General features: G+C 38.4%; 1 protein-coding gene across 3 annotated transcripts in view; it reads right to left on the reverse strand.

Annotated features, from left to right (window-relative positions):
• The window catches only part of cenpe (centromere protein E), a 116,010-nt gene that overhangs the window by 53,504 nt on the left and 37,005 nt on the right, over positions 1–25,501 (reverse strand). For 2 of the 3 annotated variants that reach the window (XM_087994952.1, XM_087994945.1), the window contains exons 14-25: positions 23,936–24,044; positions 21,754–21,928; positions 20,461–20,572; positions 16,863–16,934; positions 16,557–16,781; positions 14,179–14,253; positions 12,264–12,371; positions 10,858–11,035; positions 6,488–6,642; positions 5,789–5,992; positions 4,864–5,041; positions 1,284–1,417 (exon numbers count right to left, since the gene is read on the reverse strand). In XM_087994952.1, coding sequence (XP_087851078.1) covers positions 1,284–1,417; positions 4,864–5,041; positions 5,789–5,992; positions 6,488–6,642; positions 10,858–11,035; positions 12,264–12,371; positions 14,179–14,253; positions 16,557–16,781; positions 16,863–16,934; positions 20,461–20,572; positions 21,754–21,928; positions 23,936–24,044 — 1,725 coding nt within the window. The remainder of the gene's footprint in view (positions 1–1,283; positions 1,418–4,863; positions 5,042–5,788; positions 5,993–6,487; positions 6,643–10,857; positions 11,036–12,263; positions 12,372–14,178; positions 14,254–16,556; positions 16,782–16,862; positions 16,935–20,460; positions 20,573–21,753; positions 21,929–23,935; positions 24,045–25,501) is intronic. The other variant, XM_087994949.1, reaches the window with a different exon arrangement.

Consider the following 25,501-nt stretch of genomic DNA (forward strand, 5'->3'; position numbering starts at 1 on the left):
AATGCTTCTGTGAAGTGCCTTGTGTTGCTTTAATTCGCTCATCCATTATTGCAGTCTAGCATTCTTTTCTATTCATTCATTGGATGTGGACATTGCTGGATGGGCAAGTACTTGTTGCCCATCTCTAACTGTCCTTTAGGTGGTGAGATGCTTTCATGAACTGAATCCATTTGCTGTAGGTAGACTCAGAATTCCTTTAGAAAAGGGGTTCCAGGATTTTGTCCTCGCGACCCTAAAGGACCAACAGTATATTTCTGGATGGTGAGTGGATTGGAGGGGGATCTTTCAGGTGGTAGTGTTTCTGTGTATCTGCTGCCCTTGTTCTTCTAGGTGGAAGGATCACAGGTTTGGAAAGGACTACAGAAAGGTCCTTGTTGAATTTCTGCAGTACATCTCAAATACAATACACTGCTGCTATTGTCAGTCAGTGTGTTTGTGGTTGTGATGCCAATTAAGTAGGCTGCTTCTTCTGGATGGTGTCACATTTCTTGACTGTTGTTGAAGCTGCACACATCCAGGCAAGTGGGAGTAGTTCATCGCATTCCTGATTTGTGTCTGGTGGACAGACCTTTCGGGAGGCAGGAAGGGAGTTACTCATAGCAGGATTCATGGCCTCTGACCTGCTCTTGTAATCACTGCAGTTACATGGCTAGCTCAGTTAAATTTCTGGTCAATGATAACCTCAAGGCTGTTGACAGTAAGGGGTTCAGTGATGGCAATGCCATTGATGTTAAGCACTGGTGGTTACATTCTCTTTTTGAAGGTAGTCATTGCCTGGCACAGGTGTTACTTGGAATTTGCCAACCCAAACCTGATATTGTCCAGGTCTTGCTGCCTTTGGGCATATACTGTATTGGAGGAGTCATGACTGATGCTGAACATTGCACAGAGAACATCCCCATGCCTGATTTGATGTTGGAGGGACGGTCATTAATAAAGCAGCGGATGATGATTGGGTCAAGGACACTCTCTGAAGAATATCTGGATGCCAAACCAGTACCACAGATTCAATAATCTGAAAATCCTCTTTGCTCAAAATGTCTATGCATTTTAATTTTGCTAAAAAAAACTAAATGCACATTTTTGATTTTGTTAAAAAAAAAATCAAATACTTCATTAACTGATCTAAAGTTTTAAACACTCCCCAAAAGTGATATCAACATGACCTTTATGCATCATGGTCATCCAAACAGAAGACTAAATAGCCACACCTCAACCTTTGAGTATTTGTATTGTGAAACACATTAGGAAACTTTATCGTGAAGTTGTTCAAATAAACTAACCTTTTGATGAGAGTTGGATTGTGACACTGTCAGTTCTTCATTGGTTTTCATTAAAACCTCCAATTTGATCATTAGCTCTTCTTTTTCCTCTTTAAGTAGTTTAATCTCTTCTGAAGATTTAGAATATTTATCATCTATAGAAAGGAGAAAAGTTGTAGCAAACTACATGACCAAATAAAATGCAAATACCTATACCATGCACACACACAATTATAACAATTGCACAAAGTTAAACAAAGAACAGTTAATCTGGTTTTGAACAGAGGGCAAGATCATGTTGCAAAACAAAAGTGACAATATTAATCTGAAGACAACAGAGAATTAGGAGTTCAGGTTGGTTCTTGGAAGCTAAGTTATACCAATTCACAATCTGAAAACATTCCTGGATGAAGTAGTATTTGCTGTGGATAAAAGGGGAACTAGAAGTTGGATTTAGATTTTGTTTTCCAGAAGACATTTGACATGGTGCTGCATCAAAGTGTATTGTGGAAAAGGTCACTGTATGGTGCTAATATATTGACAAGCATGGAATATTGGCTGGCTGGCAGGAAATAGAATAAGCAATGGATGATTCATTTTCATGGTGGCAAAATTTTTTCTTCTATTGTCTCATGTGATGTGGACATCACTGGCAAGGCCAGTATTTTTGTCCATCACCAATTATTTGTAAAAGATGAGCCATTTCATTTCAGAAGCCAGTTAAGTGTCAACTATTACACATGCCAGATCAGGTGAAGATTATTGATGTTTCTTCCATGAAGTATATTAGTGAATCTGATGAGTTGACAAATGGTTTCATGGTCTTGATTACACTTTAAACTCCAGATTAATTAATTGAATTCAAATTTCACCAGCTATCATAGAAGGATTCAAACCCATGCTCTCGAGCTATTAGTCTGGGTTTCTGCATTACAATCGACATTACAGAACAATACCACCATGCCACTGCCTCCCATTTAATGAGTGAAATACCATAGTTATCAATGTTGATTACAATATATATAAAAATGACTTGAACAAAAGGACCAAACATATGGTTGCTGAATTTCCCAATGACAAATAGATCATTGGGAGCTGTGATGACGACGTAGGGAGGTTACAAAGGGATATGGATAGGTTAAACAATTGGGTAAAGGTATCGTCAGTGGGAGAACGTGAAACTATCCACTTTGACAGGAAGAATAAAAGAAAAAGCATATTGTAGAAAAAGTGGTCAGAGAGATTGCAGATGGATCTGGGTTTTCTAGTACATGAATCCCAACAGGTTAGCAAGTAGCTACAGCAGGCAGTTAGGAAGACTAATAGAATGCTAACACTTCTTGCAAGGGAAACTGAATGCACAAGTGGAAGGCTCTGCTTCAGTTATACAGAACATTGGTGAGACATCTGGAATACCGAGTATTGGTCACTTTATTTAAAGGCCTGATGTCAATGTCAAATAAACAGTTCAAACTGTGTATACTATAGACTAATACCTGGATTGAAAAGTGTGGCAGTGGAAAAGCACATCCGGTCAGGCAGCGTCTGAGGAGCAGGACAGTCAAAATTTTGAACATAATCTCTTTTTCAAGAGCTTATGCTCGAAATGTCAACTCTCCTGCTCCTTGGATGCTGCCTGACCGGATGTGCTTTTCCAGTGCCACACTTTTTGAATCTGATCTCCAGCATCTGCAGTCCTCACTTTCTCCTAATACCTGGATTAAGCAGGTTGACTTACATTCTTAGCCTGTCCAAATATTCCACGTATCTGCTAGCATTTACAAGAAGTGACTTGACTGAAACATACAAGATCCTGAGGCATCTTTACGGGGTGGATGCAGAAATAATGCTTCCTCTTCAGAGGATCTAGAACTTGGGAGGAGTTAATGCTTAAAAATAAGGGGCTGTTTATTTAACATTGAGATATAGAGAAATCTTCTCTCAGCAGGTCATGAATCTTTGGAACTCTTTCTCTAGGGGAAACAGAGCCCTGGAATATTTTTAATGCACAGATAGGTAAATACTTAACCTTGATAACTTTTCATCCCCTTGCTTTAAGTGGGAACACTAGTTATTCAGATCAATTACCCTATTGAATGGTGAAGGGGACTGGAGGGGTAGAATGGGCTATATCTGCACCTAATTAATGTTTCCATGGCTCTCATTTCATCCACAGGAAGCCTACTTCCACTTAAACGTGAATGAAAGAATATTAAAAAAAAACAATGCAAGCAGCTGTTATGTAAATAACAGAATTTAGTGTGCAATGAGTTGAATTTCTGTGCTTTTGTTGTCAGGTAGAAAAAGGAAAACAGAAACTGGAATGGGTCCAGAGTGTTAATTTTGATTTGAACAGTCCTTAGTCAAAAGTTTTTCACAGTCCTAATACTTTTGAACTGCACAATGCTTATATGAAGAACATGTTTCTAAGAAAAGGAATATACTGCTTGGAAGTGCGTTAACAATAGTTTCAATCAAGATATTCAAGAAGGCAGCATATGATTGTTTGAAAAGAAACAGTGTGCAGGGTCACAAGGAAAAGAAAATGTTAGTCATAACACTCATTTAGAGAGCTGCTGCAAACAAGATGGGATAAATTGTGAAGGAGCAAAAATGGCCTTTAATAGAGTGATATGTACTTATCAGATATAGGAGCTTAAAGAGAGTTTAAGGGTTACTGCGGATTATATCTGCCATAAATGCTGCTGGCTGCGAATCTTATCAGATCGAATGGATCGGTTGGAAAGACAGTTAGAAGCGATGAGGAATTTGCAACAGCAACAATGTGCAATGTATGGCAGTTAAAGGAAGGAGGGAAAGTCTCAGATACAGTCACATAGATGGGTTAACTCCAGGAAAGGTAAGAGGTGGCAGCTAGTGCAGGAGTCTTTTGTGGATATACCCATTTCAAACTAGGCCTATTCAAATGGTTCCGATCCTCTAGGAAATACCAAAATGATGAAACTTAGATGCACCTGTAATGCAGGAATGGAGAACTGAAGTCTAATTTTAATTCAACATTGTTTGCTTAACATCCTATTAATCATTTCCCTGTTTATTTTGATCTAATTTGCAGTGTAAATTGTAACTCAAGTTGCTTAAAATAAATTATGATAACCATGATGTAGTCATAACCATTCCCATCAGGCTCTACCTAACAAATCTAATTTAAGACTGATTCAGTTAGTATTGTTGTAGGTTTATAACACCTGTTCCCTGAAGGCTCACAATCGAGTATACACTCAAGTGAAGGCACTTAAACTGTAACTATCTGCCTTTTGCAGTGTGAACCTGTGTCAAAAGAAGCAGAAACATTGACCTGACAACACTGACTCAGAACCAAGTACTGTGCAGATCAGAAAAGTCAGTCAATCACTCAGCAACAAACTCAATGTGTTTCACTAGCCACTCAAACGAGTGACCTTCCTGGATTCAGCCAATTCCGGATTTATTAAGTTCATAAACTTCAATGTGTTAACAAAAAAGAATTAAGCGATTAGTTTTAACAAAAATAATTCTGATCATGACTTAAAGGAAAACACAATTTTAAAAAGTAGCATTCATAACAGCCTAGAGTTCAAGAAAAATGTCCCCATCTCACCAATTTCCTTCTGTTTTATAAGTTCCTGCTTCAATTGTTGTTCCTGCTCTTTAATTTGTCTTTCTTTGTCTTCAATACCTTGCTGAAACTGTGCACACTTAGCCTTCTCTTCTTCGAGCCTTACGGAGTACAGATCTAATTCGTTTTTGAGATTCTCCAAACTACACTTCATTTCATCCTGTGGAAAACACAGAAACCAACAACTAATGATTTAAGAAATTCACTTCTGAAGAAAATGCTGTGGAATAAATAGCTGTTTGTGATGGTTCTCTTACACTGACAGTTTGTAATGTGACATGAATGGTATTTATATTACCCTATCAATATGAATTTAGCACTGATCTTTTATAATCAGTGTTGACTGACCTTTGATTTATGAATGATTGGCTGTATAAGTTAATTTGAATAATATTTAGCATATATTGGAACCTTGAATCTCATTCCTGGAGTCCTATGGTCAAAATGCTGCTAACTAGAAGAGATTTTAATACCTTGACTTGCATGACCAGCAGAAGGAAGAAAATTGAAGCATCAACTCAACTTAAGAAAGCTCAAAAACAATAGCCAAAAATGGAGCTATACCATTTAACAATGGAGTTCACAAAAAGAGGGGATAACAAAGTTAGGTAATTATCCAAACGACATGGGTGGAGAGTGTTTTGTTCAGATAATCGAATGCCAGATAACAGTTGCGATCTTATCCAGATTATCCAAAATTCAGATAATCGAATGCTGGATAATCGAGGTTCCTCTGTAATGGGTATGTCTTTATTTAAGGCCATTTCCTCAGCATCAGAATATGCTTGTTCAAACAACTAAAAGGACTCTAGAAAGACTTCAGATTTCCTGCCAATGAGCAAACATTAAAATACCTCCGGATTAATCGTTGACCATTAATAAGCAAACTAATAATCATTTTTTCTACCTGTTGTAAAGTTTTGATCTTCTCCTGATCATCCAGTTCTGACTGGACACTAGCAAGAACTTCGTGGAGTTTGTTCCTATCCTGGACAATGGATAACAACTCTCCACGCAAGCTCTCAAGTTGTTTAACATCATCTTCTCTGCACTCCGACAAAGTATCCCTTTCGGAAGTAACACTATTAAGTTCTTCGGTCAGCTGCTGAACCTAGATTTAATTTTGAAGAAATAACTATTAGCTTTTACTGTACAATAATTCACCAACACTTCACTAAGTTCAGTTCCACAAAAACTCTACAGTGTAGATTACCATACCAAAAGGCTAGTCAACCTTTAGTTCCATTGTTTTCATCAGCATCTTTCCTCGAGTATTTGTGATTGTTTTTTGTATTTCTCTTCCTTTATCTCTGGAGTTTCTACAATTATTTGGACAATTTAGTGCTTTCCAGTGTGAAAACAGATACAAGATATTTGTTCAAAGAAGTTTCTCCCAGTTCCTGTTAACACAGTATATTGGCAAGAAAACAATGGAAATGGCACAATTGAAAGCTATTTAAAATTTGCCTGATCAACAATAATTGCACTTCAGTGGTCTCTTGGATGTTTTGATGTGACAGGTGATAAACAAGCATAAGATGTTCATAATGCAAATAATGGCATAAATTCCATGTATTCTTTAACATAGTTATTGCACCTTCATTACCTGTTTTGCTAATTCATCTACTTTTTCAGGCAATGATTTATATTGGGATAATAGAGATACTTCTTCCTGAAGACTATTCTTTTCTTTTTCTGATTTATCCAACCGTTGTTTAAGATCAGCCATGCTCTTTTCCAAATGAAAACGATCCAATAAATCTAGGTTTAAGAGTGGTGGTAAAATGATTGTCAGTTTCAAAAGTACAATAGTAAAAATAGTCAAAATCTTATATACATGAACGTCAACATTAATCATTGAGAACATTACAGGCCCTTCGACCCCCGATGTTGCGCTGACCTGTGGAACCAATCTGAAAGCCATCTCTCCTCCACTATTAGAGTCTACTATTGTTCAGACAGAGCATTCTACACCCCTACTACGGAGTAAAAAAAAACTACCACTAATATCTAACTTATATCTATCACCCCTCAAATTTAAAGCTATGTCCCCTCGTGCTGGCCATCACCAGAGGAAAAAGGCTCTCACTGTCCACCCTACCTAACCCTCTGTCTTCTATATCTCAAGTCACCTCTCAACCACCTTCTCTCTCAAAAAAAAACAGCCTAAAGTCCCTCAGCCTTTCCTCGTAAGACCTTCCTACTATGCCAGGCAACATCCGAGTAAATCTCCTCTGAAACCTTTCCACAGCTTCCACATCTTTCCTATAATGCGGTGACCAGAACTGTATGCAATACTCCAAATGGAGCCTCACCAGAGTTTTGCACAGCTGCAGCATGACCCCATGGCTCCGAAACTAAATCCCTTTACCAATAAAAGCTAACACACCTGATGCCTTCTTAACAACCCCATCAACTTGGGTAGCAAATTTCAGGGATCTACGTATATGGGCACAGATTTCTTTGCTCATCTACACTACCAAGAATCTTACCATTTGCCCAGTACTCTGCATTCCAGTTGCTCCTTCCAAACAGAATCTCCTCACAATTTTCAGCATTAAAGTGCATTTGCCACCTCTCGGCACTGCAGCTTATTTATGTCCCTCTGTAACCTGCAACATCTTTTGGCACTATCCACAACTCCATCAACCTTAGTGTCATCCGCAAATTTACTAACCCATGCTTCTACGCCCTCATCTAGGTCATTTATAAAAATGACAAACAGTGGCCCCAAAACAAATCCTGCGATACACCGCTAGTAACTGAATTCCAGGATGAATATTTCCCATCAACCACCACCCTCTGTCTTCTTTCAGCTAGCTAATTTCTGATCCAAACTGCTAAATCACCCTCAATTCCATGCCTCTGTATTTTGTGCAAAAGCCTACCATAGGGAACACCTTACTGAAATTGACATACACCAAATCAACTGCTTTATCCTCTTCCACCTATTTGGTCACCATCTCAAAGAACTCAATAAAGGTTTGTGAGGCACGACCTTCCCGTCACAAAGTTGTGTTGACTATCCTTAAATCAACTTATTTCTCTCTAGATGATTATAAATCCTCTCTCTTTTCCAACATTTTACCCACAACTGAAGTAAAGCTCACAGGTCTATAATTCCCAGGGTTGTCCCTACTCCCCTACTTGAAAAAGGGGACAACATTTGCTATTCTCCAGTCTTCTGGCACTATTCCTGTAGACAATGATGACATAAAGATCAAAGTCAGAGGCTCTGCAATCTCCTTGCTGGCTTCCCAGAGAATCTAAGGATAAATTCCATCTGGCCCGGGGGGGGGGACCTATCTATTGTCACACTTTCCAGAATTGCTAACACCTTCTCCTGGTGAACATCAATCCCATCTAATTTAGTAGCCTGTATCTCAGTATTCTCCTTGACAACATTGTGTTTTTCCAGTGTAAATACTGATGAAAAATACTCAATTAGTGCTCCCCTTATCTCCTCGGGCTTCACGCACAACTTTCCACTACTATCCTTGATTGACTAGAGAAAGATTAGGGCCATTCTTTTATTCGATATACCTATAAAGCGCCCTTGAAGGGTTGTCCTTGATTCTACCTGCCAACGACTTCTTGTGTCCCCTCCTGGCTCTTCTTAGCTCTCTCTTTAGGTCTTTCCTGGTTAACTTGTAACTCTCAAGCGCCCTAACTGAGCCTTCATGTCTTATCCTAACATAAGCCTTCCTCTTCCTCTCGACAAGAGATTCAACTTCTTTCATAAACCATGGCTCCCTCGCTTGACCACTTCTGCCCTGCCTGACAGATACATACTTATCAAGGACATGCAGTAGCTGTTCCTTGCATAAGGTCCACATTTAAATTGCGCCCATCCCCTCCAGTTATTCAAATGCAGGAAGATTAGCCTATAAATATTACCTTCTCCTTGCCTGATAGACCATAATATATTTGAAATGATCTGGTTTCAGGGTTTTTTTTGGGGAATTCTCACCTTTACTGACAAAAATCTACATATTCAGATAGGATTGGTTCAGCACGACAAGCACAATTCTTCTATTTTCCGCTGGATGCGGGCTTCCTCTATCTACACTCTGAAAGTCTGCAGATTCTACAGGACATGGCATACACTCTTGCATTAAGACCTGATATCCTAAATGAATATTTGGAAACTTTAAAAATAATCCAGGATATGAACACTCAATTTTTGTGTTATTAAGTGGAGGTAAAATGTAACTCCATAAGGGGCTCAAACATGAGGATGCTAAATTCTAAAAATAAATTTGCTATGAAATTAGTAGTTTCAGTACAAAATAATATAGACTTCATTCTTTCATTGCAAAGTATTTTCTTAATGTTTTCATTGCAGCTTTTGTGACTTATTACTTTTGCCACTTGTCCAGCACTACCCTGAAAAGGTTTGACAACATTTCCCCAAATAAATGAGATTGCCTTATTGATACCGATCACCAAAAGCACTCCATCAGTTTTCAATGAAGTGTGAAGAGCTAAAGGGAAAGCATTCCTGCTGCATTAGCTCTCAAATTTCTACTCCCTCAGCAAAATAGCAACAGAAGAGTATACTCTAGTTTATAGCCAAAGACACCGATCAAATACCATGCAACACATGTGCATTGTCAAGGCACTCCACAGAAGAGATAGGCCAAGAGTATGGTGTAGGTAGACATGCAAAAGAACAATCAAGTTTTTATTACAATAAAAAGGTTTCAAAAACTATCCATCATGTTAGTTATCAAAAAGGAGTCAAGTGGGAGCACTTGTTTACTAGACCATTAAAATTGAGTTAGGGTCTTACGATTGGCATAGAACTTTGATTTAAATATTGAAACAAGGCTCAGGCTTGCTTCAAGCAGGAATGATGGCCCAAGAAAACTCAAGTTACTACGGAATCTCACAGAGCTAAAGTCTTGGAGGTGCAAAGCATCCTTCATTTACTATGCCAGACATATTAAGATTAACAGCATTAGTCAATCATTTAAAAAGTCTTATTATAGACAAGATAGCAATTTTACTTTGTCTTATTCAGAGAAATACAAGTAAACAAACTTTTTTGTCATCAAGAAAAAAGTTGCAATACAAAGTGGAAGAACCAGATACTAAAATATCCTCATTCCATTTAGCTTTGGGACAATAATTAAAGGAGGGAAAAATAACTATGAGTGCTAAAGTCATGCAATGTTCTCAGTGTCAGAGTTATGCAGCACAGAAACAAACCCCTTGGTCCAACCCATCCGTGCCGACCAGATATCCTAAAGTGATCTAGTCCCATTTGCCAGCATGCGGCCAAATCACTAAGCCCTTCCTATTCATCCATCCATCCAGATACCTTTTAAATGTTGTAATTGTACCAACCTCTACCACCACCTCATGCAGCTTGTGCCATACACGCATCACCCACTGCATGAAAAAAATTGACCCTCTGGTCCCTCTTAAATCTTTCCCCTCTCACTGTAAACCTATGCCCTCCAGTTTTGAACCCCCTAACCTGGGATAAAGATCTTGGCTATTCACCCTATCCGTGTCCCTTATGATTTTATAAACCTCGAAAAGAAAATTCTCTCAGCCTCCGACCTTCCAGGGAAAATAGCCCCAGCCTAACCAGCCTGTCCTCTTAGCTCAATCCTCCAATCCCAGCAACATCCTTGTAAATCTTTTCTGAACGCTTTCAAGTTTAACAACATCTTTCCGATAGCAGGGAGACCAAAACTGAACACTATATTCTGCAAGTGGCCTCACAAATATCCTGTACAGCTACAATATGATTTCCTAACTCCTATATTCAATGCACTGACCAATAAAGGCAAGAGGTGGGAACTAGGGAACAAAAATATAAAAAATTACATTCTGCTTTTTAAAAAACAAAAATATTGTATCCAGGAAATCAGACCTTGATTCTCATCCAGTTTAAAAGATGAAATGCTTAATGTGAGGACATAATACGATCCCTTAAGTGTGAACTATAATATTATAGGAATGTACCTTTTGGGACTTTTCCATCCAGAAGCGACATTAGCTTGGTATTTTCATTGAAAACAAAATTTAATTCTTTCTGTAAATCAGATTGCATTTCTTTGTAGCGTGACCGTTCAGCATCTAGCTGGCTGCTGTATGATTGGACATCGTTTTCCATTCTTTGATAGTCCACTCTCATTTTATTCTCCAGTTCATATAGGAAAGTTAAAAAAGATCACTATAATACTGTACTTCTATTAGATCAATATTACAGTTTCAAAGTATCAAAATGTCAAAAAATTCAAATTTTAGTCGTTTAGCAACCAACTGCAAAATGTAAAGATTAATTACCATTGTGTATTTTACTCAACAAAACATTATTGAATCCTTTCTAAATATATTTTTTGTGTGTTGGTAGAAAAGGTTTTGCATCAAGCCCATCATTAGTAGCCAATACAAGTATTGATAGAATTGCTACATGGTCTTTTCTCTTTGGGACGAACGTGATGCATAGCTATAAACTAAAGTAACACGGGAGCATCATTTTAATGGATGTATTCTGCCCGCATTATATCTGGAACAGGTCTGAGGATATGTTGGTGATGTGTGAACCTCTACAATGGGCACTCCACAAATTGAACAAAAATGGTATCCATTAAAAAACCTCAAATAGTTTAAATCAGCAATTTAAATTATTGACCTTTATGCAAAGATAAACAAGACTCTGCAGGAATGTGCCACACTGGGGAAGGTAACTAAAAAGTCAGTAAAGCAGAGTTCTGGCTCTACTGCCACCAACTTGTTCAGTTCCTTTCTAGCTTAGGAACGCCGATAGGCTCAGGTTTTCCACTAACTAGGTAAATTGTGTTTTAGTCTGATCCATTGAATTTCAATTATGTTTCAGTTCAATGCAGTGTGTGGAACAGATCGAGGGCCAAGAATAGATAGAAATAACTGAGCGGAGTAGATTTTAAAATTGCGTCACTGTGAAATGTAAAACATTAATGCATTTGATCATTTTTTAAACTTGTTGTGCGCTCTCTTCTACGATTATAGTAAATGCAATATTTATGAGCAATTAAGATAAGAAAGGGGTATGCCTGTCTTCTTGAAACATGCCATGTTACTAAAAAGGTTAAAAACCATTAGCCTACATCATCATAACCATTCTTTTCCAACTCCCTTTCTCCTTTCACTTTCCTCAGATATTTAAATTGTGACAGAGTTCAGAGTGCATGAGGCAACTAGGATAAAATAACACCCAAACAATATCTCTCCGACGTAGTTTGTCTACTTTCTCCCTTGGCTACTGTAAAATTTTGGAACTGTCCCAGAGAGGTATGTTATGTAACATGTGCAATGGAAATGAATAGCATCAATTCCTATACCAGCAATTAACAAAGTTAAGATTCTGTATTCAAAACTATCATTACCATTTCTTCCTTAAGCTCCAGATTTTCACTTCTGAGAAGGGAAGACTCTTTCTTTGCATCACGAGTTACAACCTCTGCATCTTTCAGTGATTGTTGCAACTGCTTGATCTGGAATGTAAAAAGTAGAAAACACAATTGAAGAAAAAAGAAATCATCCATTTCCTATTTAACCTTATAAAAACACATGCAAATGGTTACCTTTACACATTCAAATGGAGGCAGCAATGGCCTAGTGGTATTATCACTGGACTGTTATTCCAGAGAGCCAAGAAATGTTCTGGGGACCTGGGTTTTAATCCAACTACGGCAGATGATGGAATTTGAATTCAATAAGAACATAAATCTGGAATTAAGAGCCTAATGAGGACTCTTCATTATCATCTGATGACAACCGTGAATCCATTGTTGATTGTTGGAAAAACCCATCTGGTTTATTTATGACTTTTATGGAAGGAAACTGCCATCTGGTCTGGCTTACATGTAACTCCAGTCCCACAGCAATGTGGTTGACTCTTACAGCCCTCTGGGCAATGAATACTGGCTTAGCCAGAGATGCCCTCATCCAGTGAATAAATAATTTAAAAATTACATTTAAAAAACACACATGTCCACTGTATGATTTAATAAAGGCAGAGGCCAAATGTAAATCAAAATTTTTATGCTTTCCTTGCCTAACAAAAATGTTAATAGATCACAAAAATCATGTTAAATTTATTTTACAAATCAATAAACTCCAACCCGAACATCTCAGGACTCACACTAGCTGTTTAACTTGTTTCAACTGTGAAACAAAGACATTCTGCTCCTGTTCTTCAGTAATGCTTCAGAACTCGGAACTCTGAAGGAGGGTCACTCAACCCGAAACGATAACTCTGATTTCTCTCCAGACCAACTGAGATTTTCCAGCAGTTTCTGTTTTTATTTCTGATTTCCAGCATCTGCAGTTGTAGAGTCATAGAGATGTACAGCATGGAAACAGACCCTTCGGTCCAACCCGTGCATGCCGACCCGATATCCCAACCCAATCTAGTCCCACCTGCCAGCATCCGGCCCATATCTCTCCAAACCCTTCCTATTCATATACCCATCCAAGTGTCTCTTAAATATTGCAATTGTACCAGCCACCACCATATCCTCTGGCAGCTCATTCCATACACATACCACCCTCTGCGTGAAAACGTTGCCCCTTAGGTCTCTTTTATATCTTTCCCCTCTCACCCTACACCTATGCCCTCTAGTTCTGGATTCCCTGACCCCAGGGAAAAGACTTTGTCTATTTATCCTATCCATGCCCCTCATAATTTTGTAAATCTCTAAGTCATCCCTCAGCCTCCAATGGTCCAGCGAAACAAACCCCAGCCTGTTCAGCCTCTCCCTGTAGCTCAGATCCTCCAACCCTGGCAACATCCTTGTAAATCTTTTCTGAACCCTTTCAAGTTTCACAACATCTTTCCGATAGAAAGGAGACCAGAATTGCACGCAGTATTCCAACAGTTGCCTAACCAATGTCCTGTACAGCCTCGACATGACCTCCCAACTCCTGTACTCAATACTCTGATCAATAAAGGAAAGCATACCAAACGCCACCTTCACTATCCTATCTACCTGCGACTCCACTCTCAAGGAGCTATGAACCTGCACTCCAAGATCTTTGTTCAGCAACACTCCCTCGGGCCTTACTATTAAGTGTATAAGTCCTGCAAAGGTTTGCTTTCCCAAAATGCAGCACCTCGCATTTATCTGAATTAAACTCCATCTGACAAGTTCTTTTGGGATTTTTTTTCCTGAATCCCCATGCCTGCTTTGCTCAGATTATGCCATTGTACTTTCTAAAAAAGAACATTCTGGTATTAATCAAACACACTTGACTCTAATGCCCACTTAAAGTAGAACATTTTAATACAAAATCACTTACCTCAAGCTCCTGGTCAGTACTCTCAGAATTGCGAACCAGCATCTTGATCATCTCATTTTCATGCTGTTCCTGTTCCTGCAAATGGCCAAGACAGATTATATTAAAAATGGTTGCTGTACCTAGCCTTTATTGAACTGGCACTTGGCACGGACATGAAATCTGAAAACATGGTAGCATCTATATGCACCCTGATGGTATCTAGATGTACATCACCACCACTTCTCTCAAATCCTCCACTGTGTGGACACTAGATGTATCCTCCAATTAAATATTGGCAAGATCAAAGTCACTGCTTTCAATCCTCACCATAAACTTTGTTCCCTAACATAATTCTCTCAGGTTGTAAGGTTGCTCACTGAGCTGGTAGATTTCTTCATCACCACGCTAGGTAACATCATGAGTGAGCCTCCGATGAAGCGGTGGTGTTCTGTCCCGCTTGCTACTTAAGTGCTTGGTCTGTTGTGGTCGGTTGTAACACTTCCAGTTCTTTTTCTCAGAGGTTGGTAAATGGGGTCCAAATTGACGTGTTTGTTAACGAAGCTCTGGTTTGAATGCCAGGCCTCTAGGAATTCCCTTGCGGGTCTTTGTTTATCCTGCCCCAGGATGGATGTATTGTCCCAGTTGAACTGGTGTCCCTCTTCATTTATGTATATGGATACTAGTGATAGTTGGTCATGTCTTTTGGTGGCTCGTTGGTGCTTAAGTGTCCTGATGGCTACATTCCTTTCAGTCTGTCCAACATAATGCTTGTTGCAGCCCTTGCAGGGTATTTTGTATATGACATTCATTCTAATGGTTGTTGGTACAGGGTCCTTTAAATTCATCAGTTGTTGTTTCAGTGTGCTGGTCGTTTGTGGGCTACCATGATGTCTAGGGGCTAGAGTAGTCTGGTTGTCATTTCTGAGATGTCTTTAACGTATGGCAGGGTGGCTAGAGTCTGAGCGTGTTGTGTCTTCTGGTTTAGGTCTGCACTTATTGAGTACCTGCTGTTCCTAAATATGTTGTATAGCTGTTTTTCTGGCTTCTCGTAGTTCCTGGGTGCTGCAGCGTGTTGTGGCTTGTTTAAATAATGCCTGGATGCAGCTCTGTTTGTGGGTATTGGGATGATTGCTCCTGTAGTTGAGTATCTGGTCAGTGTGTGGGGGTTTCCTGTAGACGCTAGTCTGCAGCTCTCCATTGGCTTTTCATTCTACTGTGATGTCTGGGAAGGGGATTTTATACTAGTAAGGACAATATTTAAGTGTTGTGGGTTTCTTCTAATTTGTTGCGTTTCACGATGAAAAAGCTGTCATCCACATTACGGACCTGAAGTTTGGGCTGGGTCAGGGGAAGGGCTGTTCATTTTAATCTTTGCATAACTGCTTCTGTTAAGGGTCCCGATATTGGTGATCCCATAGACGTCCCATTGATTTGTTTGTCGATCTGATTATGTTACCTAGCATGGTGATGAAACATCAGCAAACAAACTTATAACCTGAGCTACAAATCTTCTCCAAAATCGCAAACATCATTCCATCTTCAACAGCTGAATTACAAACTGGTCATTTACAATATTGGCATGATATTAATCTGGAGATGCCAAGGTGAGTCATTTCTGGTCTAACATTGGCTAAAACAGAAACCGACTGGACAATCTTTCTCAGAAACCCATTATACCCAGCACTGATAATTCTAGTCTTGACTATTCCAATGCTCTCCTGGCCAAAAGCTCATCTTTTGCACTGCATAAGCTTGAACATATCAGATCCTTGCTGCCAACATTCTACATCACACCAAGTCCAATTCACACAACACCAGTGTTTGCCAACTTAATATTCTCATCTTTGCTTTCAAGTTCTTTCATGGCCTCTCTCCTTCATTCAGAGAAGCTTCACTCAGAGTCAAAACCGCTCCTTTATGAGATCACTCCTTAAAACTTAAATGAAGCCATTGGTCACCTGCCCTAATATCACGTGCTGTGGTTTAGTATTATATTTTGTTTCCAAATGTGCATGTGAACTTTGCAAGAATGTTTTAAAAATGAAGAGAGAAAAATAAATAAGTCAAAACATCAGATGAAAATCACCACCCAGGTGAAGCACAGAGTTAAAAGGATGGCGCTTTCACAATCCAGAGATTTTCAACTGTTCCACCATTTTAGGTATTGGGTGGAGTATTCAATATGCGATGCAGCAATGTACATTCGACCCTGGCTAAAAAATTCAAAGCTAAAGCAAGGAAAGTTTAACCAAAACTGAAATTGAACTGTTGCAATTTTTAAAAAAAACGGATAATTAAGCAAGCCTTCTTGACTGGGGTTTGCTAATTACCTCTTACAAGAACTCATATGCTAATGCAAGCTAAATATTTCTAAAATTCATTTCAACTATTTAATGTACCTTTCCTTCTTTTTCTGCTTCTTTTTCCAAAAACTCAAATTCCTCAATTTCTCGTCTCTCTTTCAATTCTTCAATCCCTTCTCTCAGTTTTTCTAGTTCTTTGATTTCCTTTTTTTGTTTCTCATTCTCCATTTGGAAGAACTTTGCTTTCTCCAGTCTTTCTTTCAATTCTTCAATTTCTTCTTTCTGTTTATCATTCTCCATTTTTAAGCTTTCTGCATCAAACTGGAAAGCAGACATAAACATTCTTTTAGGAAAAAAAAAATGACAGTTTTGCAATGTGTTGACAGAATAAATCTTACATACCAGTTTTGAATAAAGTAGCTCACAAATCTCAATACTATCCTGTAGTTGTTTCTCAACGTGGCTTGCATATTCCTGAAACATCAGGGTAAGCAATTAAAATTAAACAGTAAAAGAAAAGTATGCACTTTCACAACTGAAACCAGAAAGGCTTTTAAAAAGAGATAGAATCCTACAGCTTCAAGTGTCCTTGCCCATTTCAAGCAGCTAATCAGATTATAGACTAAGGGTATGGAACAAAACGTCATCCCTTCATCATAGCATGAGGTGGAAATAGAGGGGTTCCAAGGTCAGGAAAGGAAAACAGGAGACATTGGAAAAGATTGAGAACTTTTCACCATCTGAGTGGGAGAAATACATTTTTTGAAAAAAAAAGTGAGTTTTTAAAACTCAACAAAAGCTAAGAAAATGGATCTTCAAAGCTTAAAGGCAGCTTACAAACTAAACTATACTACTGACAAAAACACTTAAATGCTTAACCACCTGAGAAGAATACTTCTCATTTTCTTCCTAACCTTTAGCTCGTAAAAGACCAAACATTAACCAGGGGGGACAGTTTTAAATTCTATTATATGTAACGCTTCACACATTTCAGCTATGTCTCATTCTGACAGAAACAAATCATGATTCAGCAAATCATGATTCAGTAAATTCCAGTAACAGCATGATGGAATTCTCTCCGGTTGCTTGGATGAATGGAACTCCATAACACAAGCAGTTCAACACCACACAAGACAACTCTTCAGTTCTTAAGATTCATATCGGACTCAAAACATTTATGGTTTTCCCTCTCTCCAGAGATGCTGCCAGAATTGTTGAGTTTCTAATTTGTTAACTTAGAATCATACAGTAGAGAAGGGGCCCTTTTCCCCATCAAGAAACCACTCTCCATCCCTTATCCCATAGTCTTGAATTTTATAATTGTTCAAAAATTACTTGGATGAATACTTGAAAGGTTGCAAGGTTCCCTCCTTCAACTACCCTCCAGATAATGCAATCCAGATTTCTGTGCGAAACAAACATTCCTCAAACCCCTGCTACTCACCTTAAAATTATGCCCATTTGTTAGTGACCCTTCAGCTGAAGTGTACAGCTGCTTCCTTTTCACGCTGTCGATATTATACACCTGAGTCAGGGTGCTCTGTGATGCAGAGGTGTTGCTCCAGGAGACCCAGGTTCAAATCCCACCTGTTCCAGAGGTGGGTAGGAACATCTCGCGGTTGATTAGAAAAATAGGTATACACCTTAATCACGTTCCATCTTTTAGAGCCTTCCAGTCTCCAAAGAAAACCACCACAGTTTACCTCGTATCTCTATATTAAGAAAGTTGCCATCCTAGGCAACATTATAGTGAAGCTCTTCTCGGTCCTCTCCAGTGCAGTGACCAGAACGATATACTGTACTACAGCTGTGGCCTAACCAAAATCTGTAGAGTTTCAAAATAACCTCCCTGCTCTTGTAACCTATACCACAATTTTTAAAGGCAAGCATTCTGTACACATTCTCTCTATTAGCCTGTCCTGTCATCTTCAGAGATCTGTGGACAAGCACCCCACTCAATTTGTCCCTCTGAGCCTCTTCATGTCCTGCCAGAGTATTCTCTTGTCTTGTTACTTCTTCCAAAGTGCATTACTTGTACTTGGGACTCCTGTCTAACTTATTTTTGGTACAATGTTAAAAATCTCACAACACCAGGTTATAGTCCAACAGGTTTATTTGGAAATACAAGCTTTTGGGGCGCTGCTCCTTCGTCAGGTAGCTAGTGGAACAGGATCATAGCACACAGAATTTATAGCTATAAATTATGTCCTATGATCCTGCTCCAATAGCTACCTGACAAAGGAGCAGAGCTCTGAAAGCTGGTACTTCCACTTAAAACTATTGGACTATAACCTGGTGTTGTGAGATTTTTAAATTTTGTCCACCTCAGTCCAACACCAGCACCTCCACATTTTGATACAATGACCACTGTGGGTCACTGTTTGCAATCTCTGTGGACCGTTTTTCACTCTTCTGCCAAATTAAAGACACTTAACCTCTGCTTTGTTTTGTGGCCAACTTATATCCATTTTGCTACTTCTCCAAATTTCACTTGATTTTACTACATGTCACCTATGAAATGCCTTTTAAAAATCCAGTTATGTTACATTCACAGAATTAATTGTAGATACTATTTCTTAAAAAGTTCACCAAGTTGGGAAACCATAGCTTTGCCTTTCAAGATTCAACTCAACAATTGTTCTGTTTCAGGTTTCTATGTTTCTCTATACATCTCTGAATGAAATTTCCGCTATTTATTTCTAATGCTGACATTAAGTCAATTCTGGTTCCCTCAACTTGCCCCACTTCACTCATTAATTGTGGAAACAGTAGTTTTCAAATCTTTAGCATTATTTTCGGAGTGTGGATACAATCCATACAGATAGAATATTTGGCCCCAGGTTTGACGTTAATCAAACACCTCCCCCTTTTCTATCTTAAATGCCTTTTTATCTAATCTTGTAACATCACATTCATACTGGGAACAAACCTGTTGAACACCATGGCAAATTAAATGGCATTTCCTGCTCGTCTGAGCCAATATACCTATTTGTGACACTACCTTGATCTTTATTCTGCTATTTGCCTATACAATACTTGCATTCTATTAACAGATAAATTAATTTTCTAGTTCTTGCCTTCCTAACTACATTTTCTAAAAACTTTAACCTCATGTTCTCTTTAACCTCATCTCCTTTACAAAGTAAATTTAAGCCTTTTCTTCAATTTTAATTTTATTCTAGCTTTACCAAAAATATATACTTCTTCTGAACAGCAAGATGCCAATAGTGCAGAGTCTTATTGAACTGGAGAGAGATCAGAGAATGGAACAGTATTTACACCAAGCACCAATGACTTGCAGTATTCTTAACTATCTTGAACAGGCACCAAACACCACAGAAGTGGTACAAAAAGTAACAGAGGTACAAACAGAACTGTGAATGTAGCTGAAGGGATTGGAGGAGATAGTAGAAGTGGAGGAGGAAATATAGTACTGAGTACAACCCTTAGGCACAATGAATGCAAATGAACAAACATTGTGCTAACTTTTAGAATATTTTTAAAAAGTGCCTTTTTATACTTGTCAGTAGAGATAATATTAGTTTTGAAGAGCATAACACATCTTGGCTGCAGGCATCAAGTGAGAGGAATGGTCATTTTCAGATTGTGGATAATGTAGCCAACAATTTTCAATCCTTCTATGCTATCCCAAAAGCATGCCATTAACTCCAGCTGTGTAGTAACTATGGTTGCACCCCAAATTCTTTTTCCCACATAAATCTATCCTTACAGCTTCAGTTTCATTTCAATGGGCAGACTGCTTATAACTAAAAATTTGTATGGTGTACGTAGAACTCATTTTACACAGTTTGCCTGAATAATACGTAAAATTTTGTTCATGGTGACCCAGTAATCAAAACAGATGGTTAACATCTTTCCTCAAATCAGCATCAAATAGCTTTCCTCACTTGATAGAAGATGCATGGGATTAAAAATCACTGTTTTCACAGAATCAATGGGGAATTTACTGAAGGTCTCAATAGGATTTACAGTCACTAACCTTTTCCTTTTTTATTTCTTTTTCTCTCTCTTCTGTTAGGGTTTCAAGTTCTTTTTCCAGTTCAGAAATCCTTTGTTCCAATTCATCCTTTGAAGATACATCATACAGCAAACTGCATAATAAATTGAATATCTCTGAAATAATGGCACTTTTTGTAAGGTATCAATGAAAGCTGATGGAGAATTAGTGAAACCATAATTTACCACACTTAACTCGCAAGTTAATTCCAAGTTAAAAACCCAAATGCATTTTTTCATTACATTTTGAAGATTCATTTCATTTACATTATGTGTCTCCAGATTTTGGAATTTAAAGGTTAATTCAATGTTTTTTCTCAAAAATAAAAAGATAACTAGTAATGAAACTCAGACATCTTCTGCCATTCTACAAGAATCATAGATATTTTCAGGTCCACAGCAAGATAATGGGAAGCCATGGTTGAACTGGTCCTGGGCAAAAATAGTTCGGGAACAAGCAAGGCATCTGTCTGATTGGGAACAAGACGACAAAAAAAGCCTCAAAAGGTATAGGAATAGATTCACTGGGGTAGGTTCATTAAAGGAAGGAATGAGCCCATGTCAATCTTGTCAAGTGGTTCGTACTGATGATAAACCAGAGCTTTTCCCGGTGGCATCCCCATGTCAGAACACTGAATAGTTTGTCAACAAAATTCAAGGACACAAATCAATAAATAATAATGGAAGAAAGAGCTCTGAAACATGCTGCAGTTGGGGAAGGTCATGCTTGAAAAGATGCCACTGTTCCTAATAGGAGCCACACACCCGAGTATCACTCCAAAAGCAGACAATATTATGGAGTGAACTGTTTCCATCTTTCCATCTGCTGAAGGGAGATTAAATTGTTCATGCCTCCAGTCATACAAGCAATCACTATAATCGGACAGTCCTTGCAAACTTTCAGCCAATGAATTGTGCATTCAAATATAAATAGGCAAGTGGTTTATTATATTTTACTTTGTGTCGTAGGAATTGGTGATAATAATCTATTTTTAAAAAGTCCATTCAAAGAAAAATAAATTTGAGAAACACTGGCCTAAACCACATTGCTGATGGGCAGCTCAGCAGTAAGATCAGACTGAAAGTTTGACGTGTATGTATAAAACCTGGCATCAACATGGAAGTAATACAGTTGTGTACAGTCTCTTCTTGCAAATTTTGAGTCCCTACTGAAATGCTGTATACCATTAAGAACAGAAAAAGCACATTTGTTAACATAATGATCACTAATCTAGAAAACAACCGCTTTACTGTCCACAACACAAACATGCCTTACCTACTACAGTTAGTGTTTACTCTGCTTTGTTCATTAAAGTAAAGAGAATCTTCAAATGGAGGTATCTGGAAACCACAACTTCCACCTCTTTTTGTTGTGATTGAACTATTACACTCTGAGATAATTTTAGATGTCCAAGCACTGTCCACATCAAAAGGGTCATCTTCATTGTCATCTGGTTCCAAACAAAAAAATACATCTCAGAAATAAATTTTTTTTAGTATTTGTTGGAACATCTGGGTAAATTCAGACTCCTTAACAGAAATAATGCTACAGGATTGCTCTCAGAGCTATAAGCTAGATTAATGCAGGATGTGGCAAAGGATAAAGACAGTAAGAAAGAACGAGGGGAGCATTGAGGCATATTAAATAGTTTGAGTGGATTGATTTACATGGATATATGTTGTTAAATAGGGAACACAATGAATAACCTGAAGCTTTCCTTATGAGATTATGTTGCACGCAGAATTGGTAAACACAAAACTAAGCCAAAAGCACTGAGAAGCAAAATAAAGATAGGGAAAACACCAACAGTTTAGGAATCACCAAATATAATGATTAGATTGGAACTTAATACTTAAACAATGGAAACATGAGGGAATCAAATTCAAACAATTATGGCAACAAAATGATCAGGGATAAATAATTACCCAGTTTGGATAGGATCCACTTAGGACGCTGTGGAAATTAAGGTGGAGACAGCAGTAGCTGAGAGAATAATCCCTGCATATATGGAGATGCTAAAGACATTTGATAAAGTACCACATAAAAGATGTAAACAAGTGACAGTATGATATTCTGTGATTAACTAAAAGATAGGAATTAGAGAAAGTGTGCGTAATAAGTGGACGCTTTTTGAGGAAAGACATGCAGTAGGTGCCTCCCAAACGATTCATTGCCAGGGTCTTTGCTTTAGCTCAGTATAGATGTTGCTGCTTTGGATACGGAGGCCTGGGATCAAGGTCCACCTGCTCCAGAGATCTGTAGTTATATCTGGATGGGTTGATTAGAAAATATCTATAAAAGGTCAAATTGGCAAAAGGTATGAAGGTAGAACAATTCATGATGTTTATTCAGAAGTTACCTCGATCGAGGATCAAGCTATTGCGTCTGGTAATGTGTAAAGAGGCAGATTTTATAAACAATTTTGGTTAAGCAGAGAGGTTTGGGTGCATTGGCATGTGAATCAGCGAGAGTTGGTATTGGGGAGACAAATGAGATGTTGATATTTAACGCAACAAGAATTAAATATAAAAATAGGCAGATTTTTCTGAAACTCTGCGGGAAATTTGTGAGACCGCATCGGAAAACGGTGTATGGGTTTGATCATCCCATTAGAAAAAATGTTAAGCGTTCTTTAGAAGCAATTCAGAAAAGATTTGCACAACACATTAAGGATGAAAGGTTTGTACTTGGGGGATGGAGGTGATATGGTAGTGAGAGATATGATACCATGAAGATGTTTCAATAAGAGAATTCCACGTTAAGATAGTGGAGGAAGTTTTTTTTGCAAGGGCTATAAGTACGTACAATTCACTTTTCCAAAAGATAGCAAAGACTGGATCTTTAAACCTATTGAGGCTCAGTCAGATAGATTTTTGATAGACAAGGAAATCAAGGATGTAAACTAACAAGAAAGTGGAGCTGAATTCACAACAAGATGAACTATAACCTTACTGAATTGTGGACTAAATTCAAATGGCCAAATAGACCCACTCTTACACCCACGCCTTGTTTCTTGGTTTCACAGGAATTGAAACAAAACATTTGGGTAAGTACTGGTTCCCTGCTTTCATAAAGTTATTTTCTCATTTTAACCCAGTCAGTCAGTTTTTTTTCCTTTTATCCACTGTCCTCATTGTCAAGTTCCATAAGAAAACTTCAACATTGAGCGCCAAGAAATATGCAAATGCGTACTACTCAGAGTATGACACTGAAGGATTACTTTCAACAATAACTTTTCAACAGAAACTGCTCCTGGTCCAATAATTCAAGATAATCTTGCAAGATACAGCAACCACGATTCCTCCTTCCATCACAGCTTACAGACTATATCCGATTTAAGATCGATCAATGAGCGATAAGTTTTGTCTTATGAAAACATGCCTGTCTAGAATTTATTCATTCAAAATCAAATTGGTTGACAAGCAGTTCGTATCTCATTACTGATTATCAAACTTGCCTTCATCAAACTCTTGATTGACTTTATCCAACTTGATCATTTTGGCAGAGGAGTCAAAACTAGCTCGCAATTTTCCAGGAGCCCAGGTAACCCTCCTTTTTCTTCTGGCCTAAAAAGAAATATGGAGACCTATCATAGGAAGTGTTAAAATGTACACACTTTCTTCCTATCCAGGCCTGGCAGCATATACAACTCATTTCTTATGCTCCCATCAGTCCTCCCTAATTAACTTCCAATAGAGCATTTTGGATATTACTTCACACAACACTGACTTCATGACTCCATAAAGTCAACATGACAAAATAAATGTTAGTTCACCTTATACCATAACATTGACTTAATTCTGTTGCATACATACGAGATTTTAAGAAGTGGCTCCAGGTCAAACAGAAATGACTCAGCAAGTTCAGACAATGGCACCAATAGGTTGACATTTTAGGAGTCAGATGGATCACCAAATCATTCGAAAGGTGTAAGCAGAGATACATTGACTGATTGCTCGTTCAGTCTCATATCATAATTAACAAAAGGTAAAGGTTTGAAAATTTCAAGTTATCCTGCATTCAAAAATTGAGACTAACCCAGTATTCCGAACTTCAGTATCCTTTCCGGACTTCATTCCTGAATTGTCCAGCTCTGGATACAATTGTATTCTTTGCCCTTAGCTCAACTACACACAATTACTCTAAGCATTGTTCATAATTGTGATTTGTGACTCCACACTCTCCTCGATGCTCATCACTTTTGCATTCCTGCTCCGTGGCCTTTATAAGCAAAAACAAAATGTTCAATGCACTTTTGCTTCTCCACCAGCACTGTTTCTAAGTTTGTGCCTACATTATCGATTTTTGATAAACTGGAGTCAAAACACTGAGTCAGCAAAATCAAATACATCATTTTTAGCCACCCAGTTTCACCAGTGTAAATTATTCAGCAACCTGTGATATCTTATGCAGAGATTCCACTGCAGGTTACAGTACAATTTATAATACTCCACTATTAGACACTAAAAAAAATGATAATTCACTCTTCCTGGAGTTTGAAAAGCCTTCACATTTTGCACATAATTGCCAATTCAGCTTACTGAACTAACATAGAACATTACAGTGCAGTGCAGGCCAGGCCCTTCGGCCCTCGATGTTGCGCCAACCTGTCATGCCAATCTGAAGCCCATCTAACCTACACTTATTCCACGTACGTCCATATGCTTGTCGAATGATGACTTAAGTGTATTTAAAGTTGGCAAATCCACTACCGTTGCAGGCAAAGCATTCCATACCCTTACTACTCTGAGTAAAGAAACCACGTCTGACATCTGTCCTATATCTATCACCCCTCAATTTAAAGCTATGCCCCCTCGTGCTCGCTGTCACCATACTTGGAAAAAGGCTCTTCCTGTCCACCCTATCTAACCCTCTGATTATCTTGTATGTCTCTATTAAGTCACCTCTCAACCTTCTTCTCTCCAACGAAAACAGCCTCAGGTCCCTCAGCCTTTCCTTGTAAGGCCTTCCCTCCATACCAGGCAACATCCTAGTAAATCTCCTCTGCACCCTTTCCAAAGCG

The sequence above is a fragment of the Chiloscyllium plagiosum genome, unplaced genomic scaffold, assembly GCF_037043375.1.
Source record: "Chiloscyllium plagiosum isolate Xiang-an unplaced genomic scaffold, Cpla_swu_hap1 HiC_scaffold_2, whole genome shotgun sequence".
Taxonomy (NCBI): Eukaryota; Metazoa; Chordata; class Chondrichthyes; order Orectolobiformes; family Hemiscylliidae; genus Chiloscyllium; species Chiloscyllium plagiosum.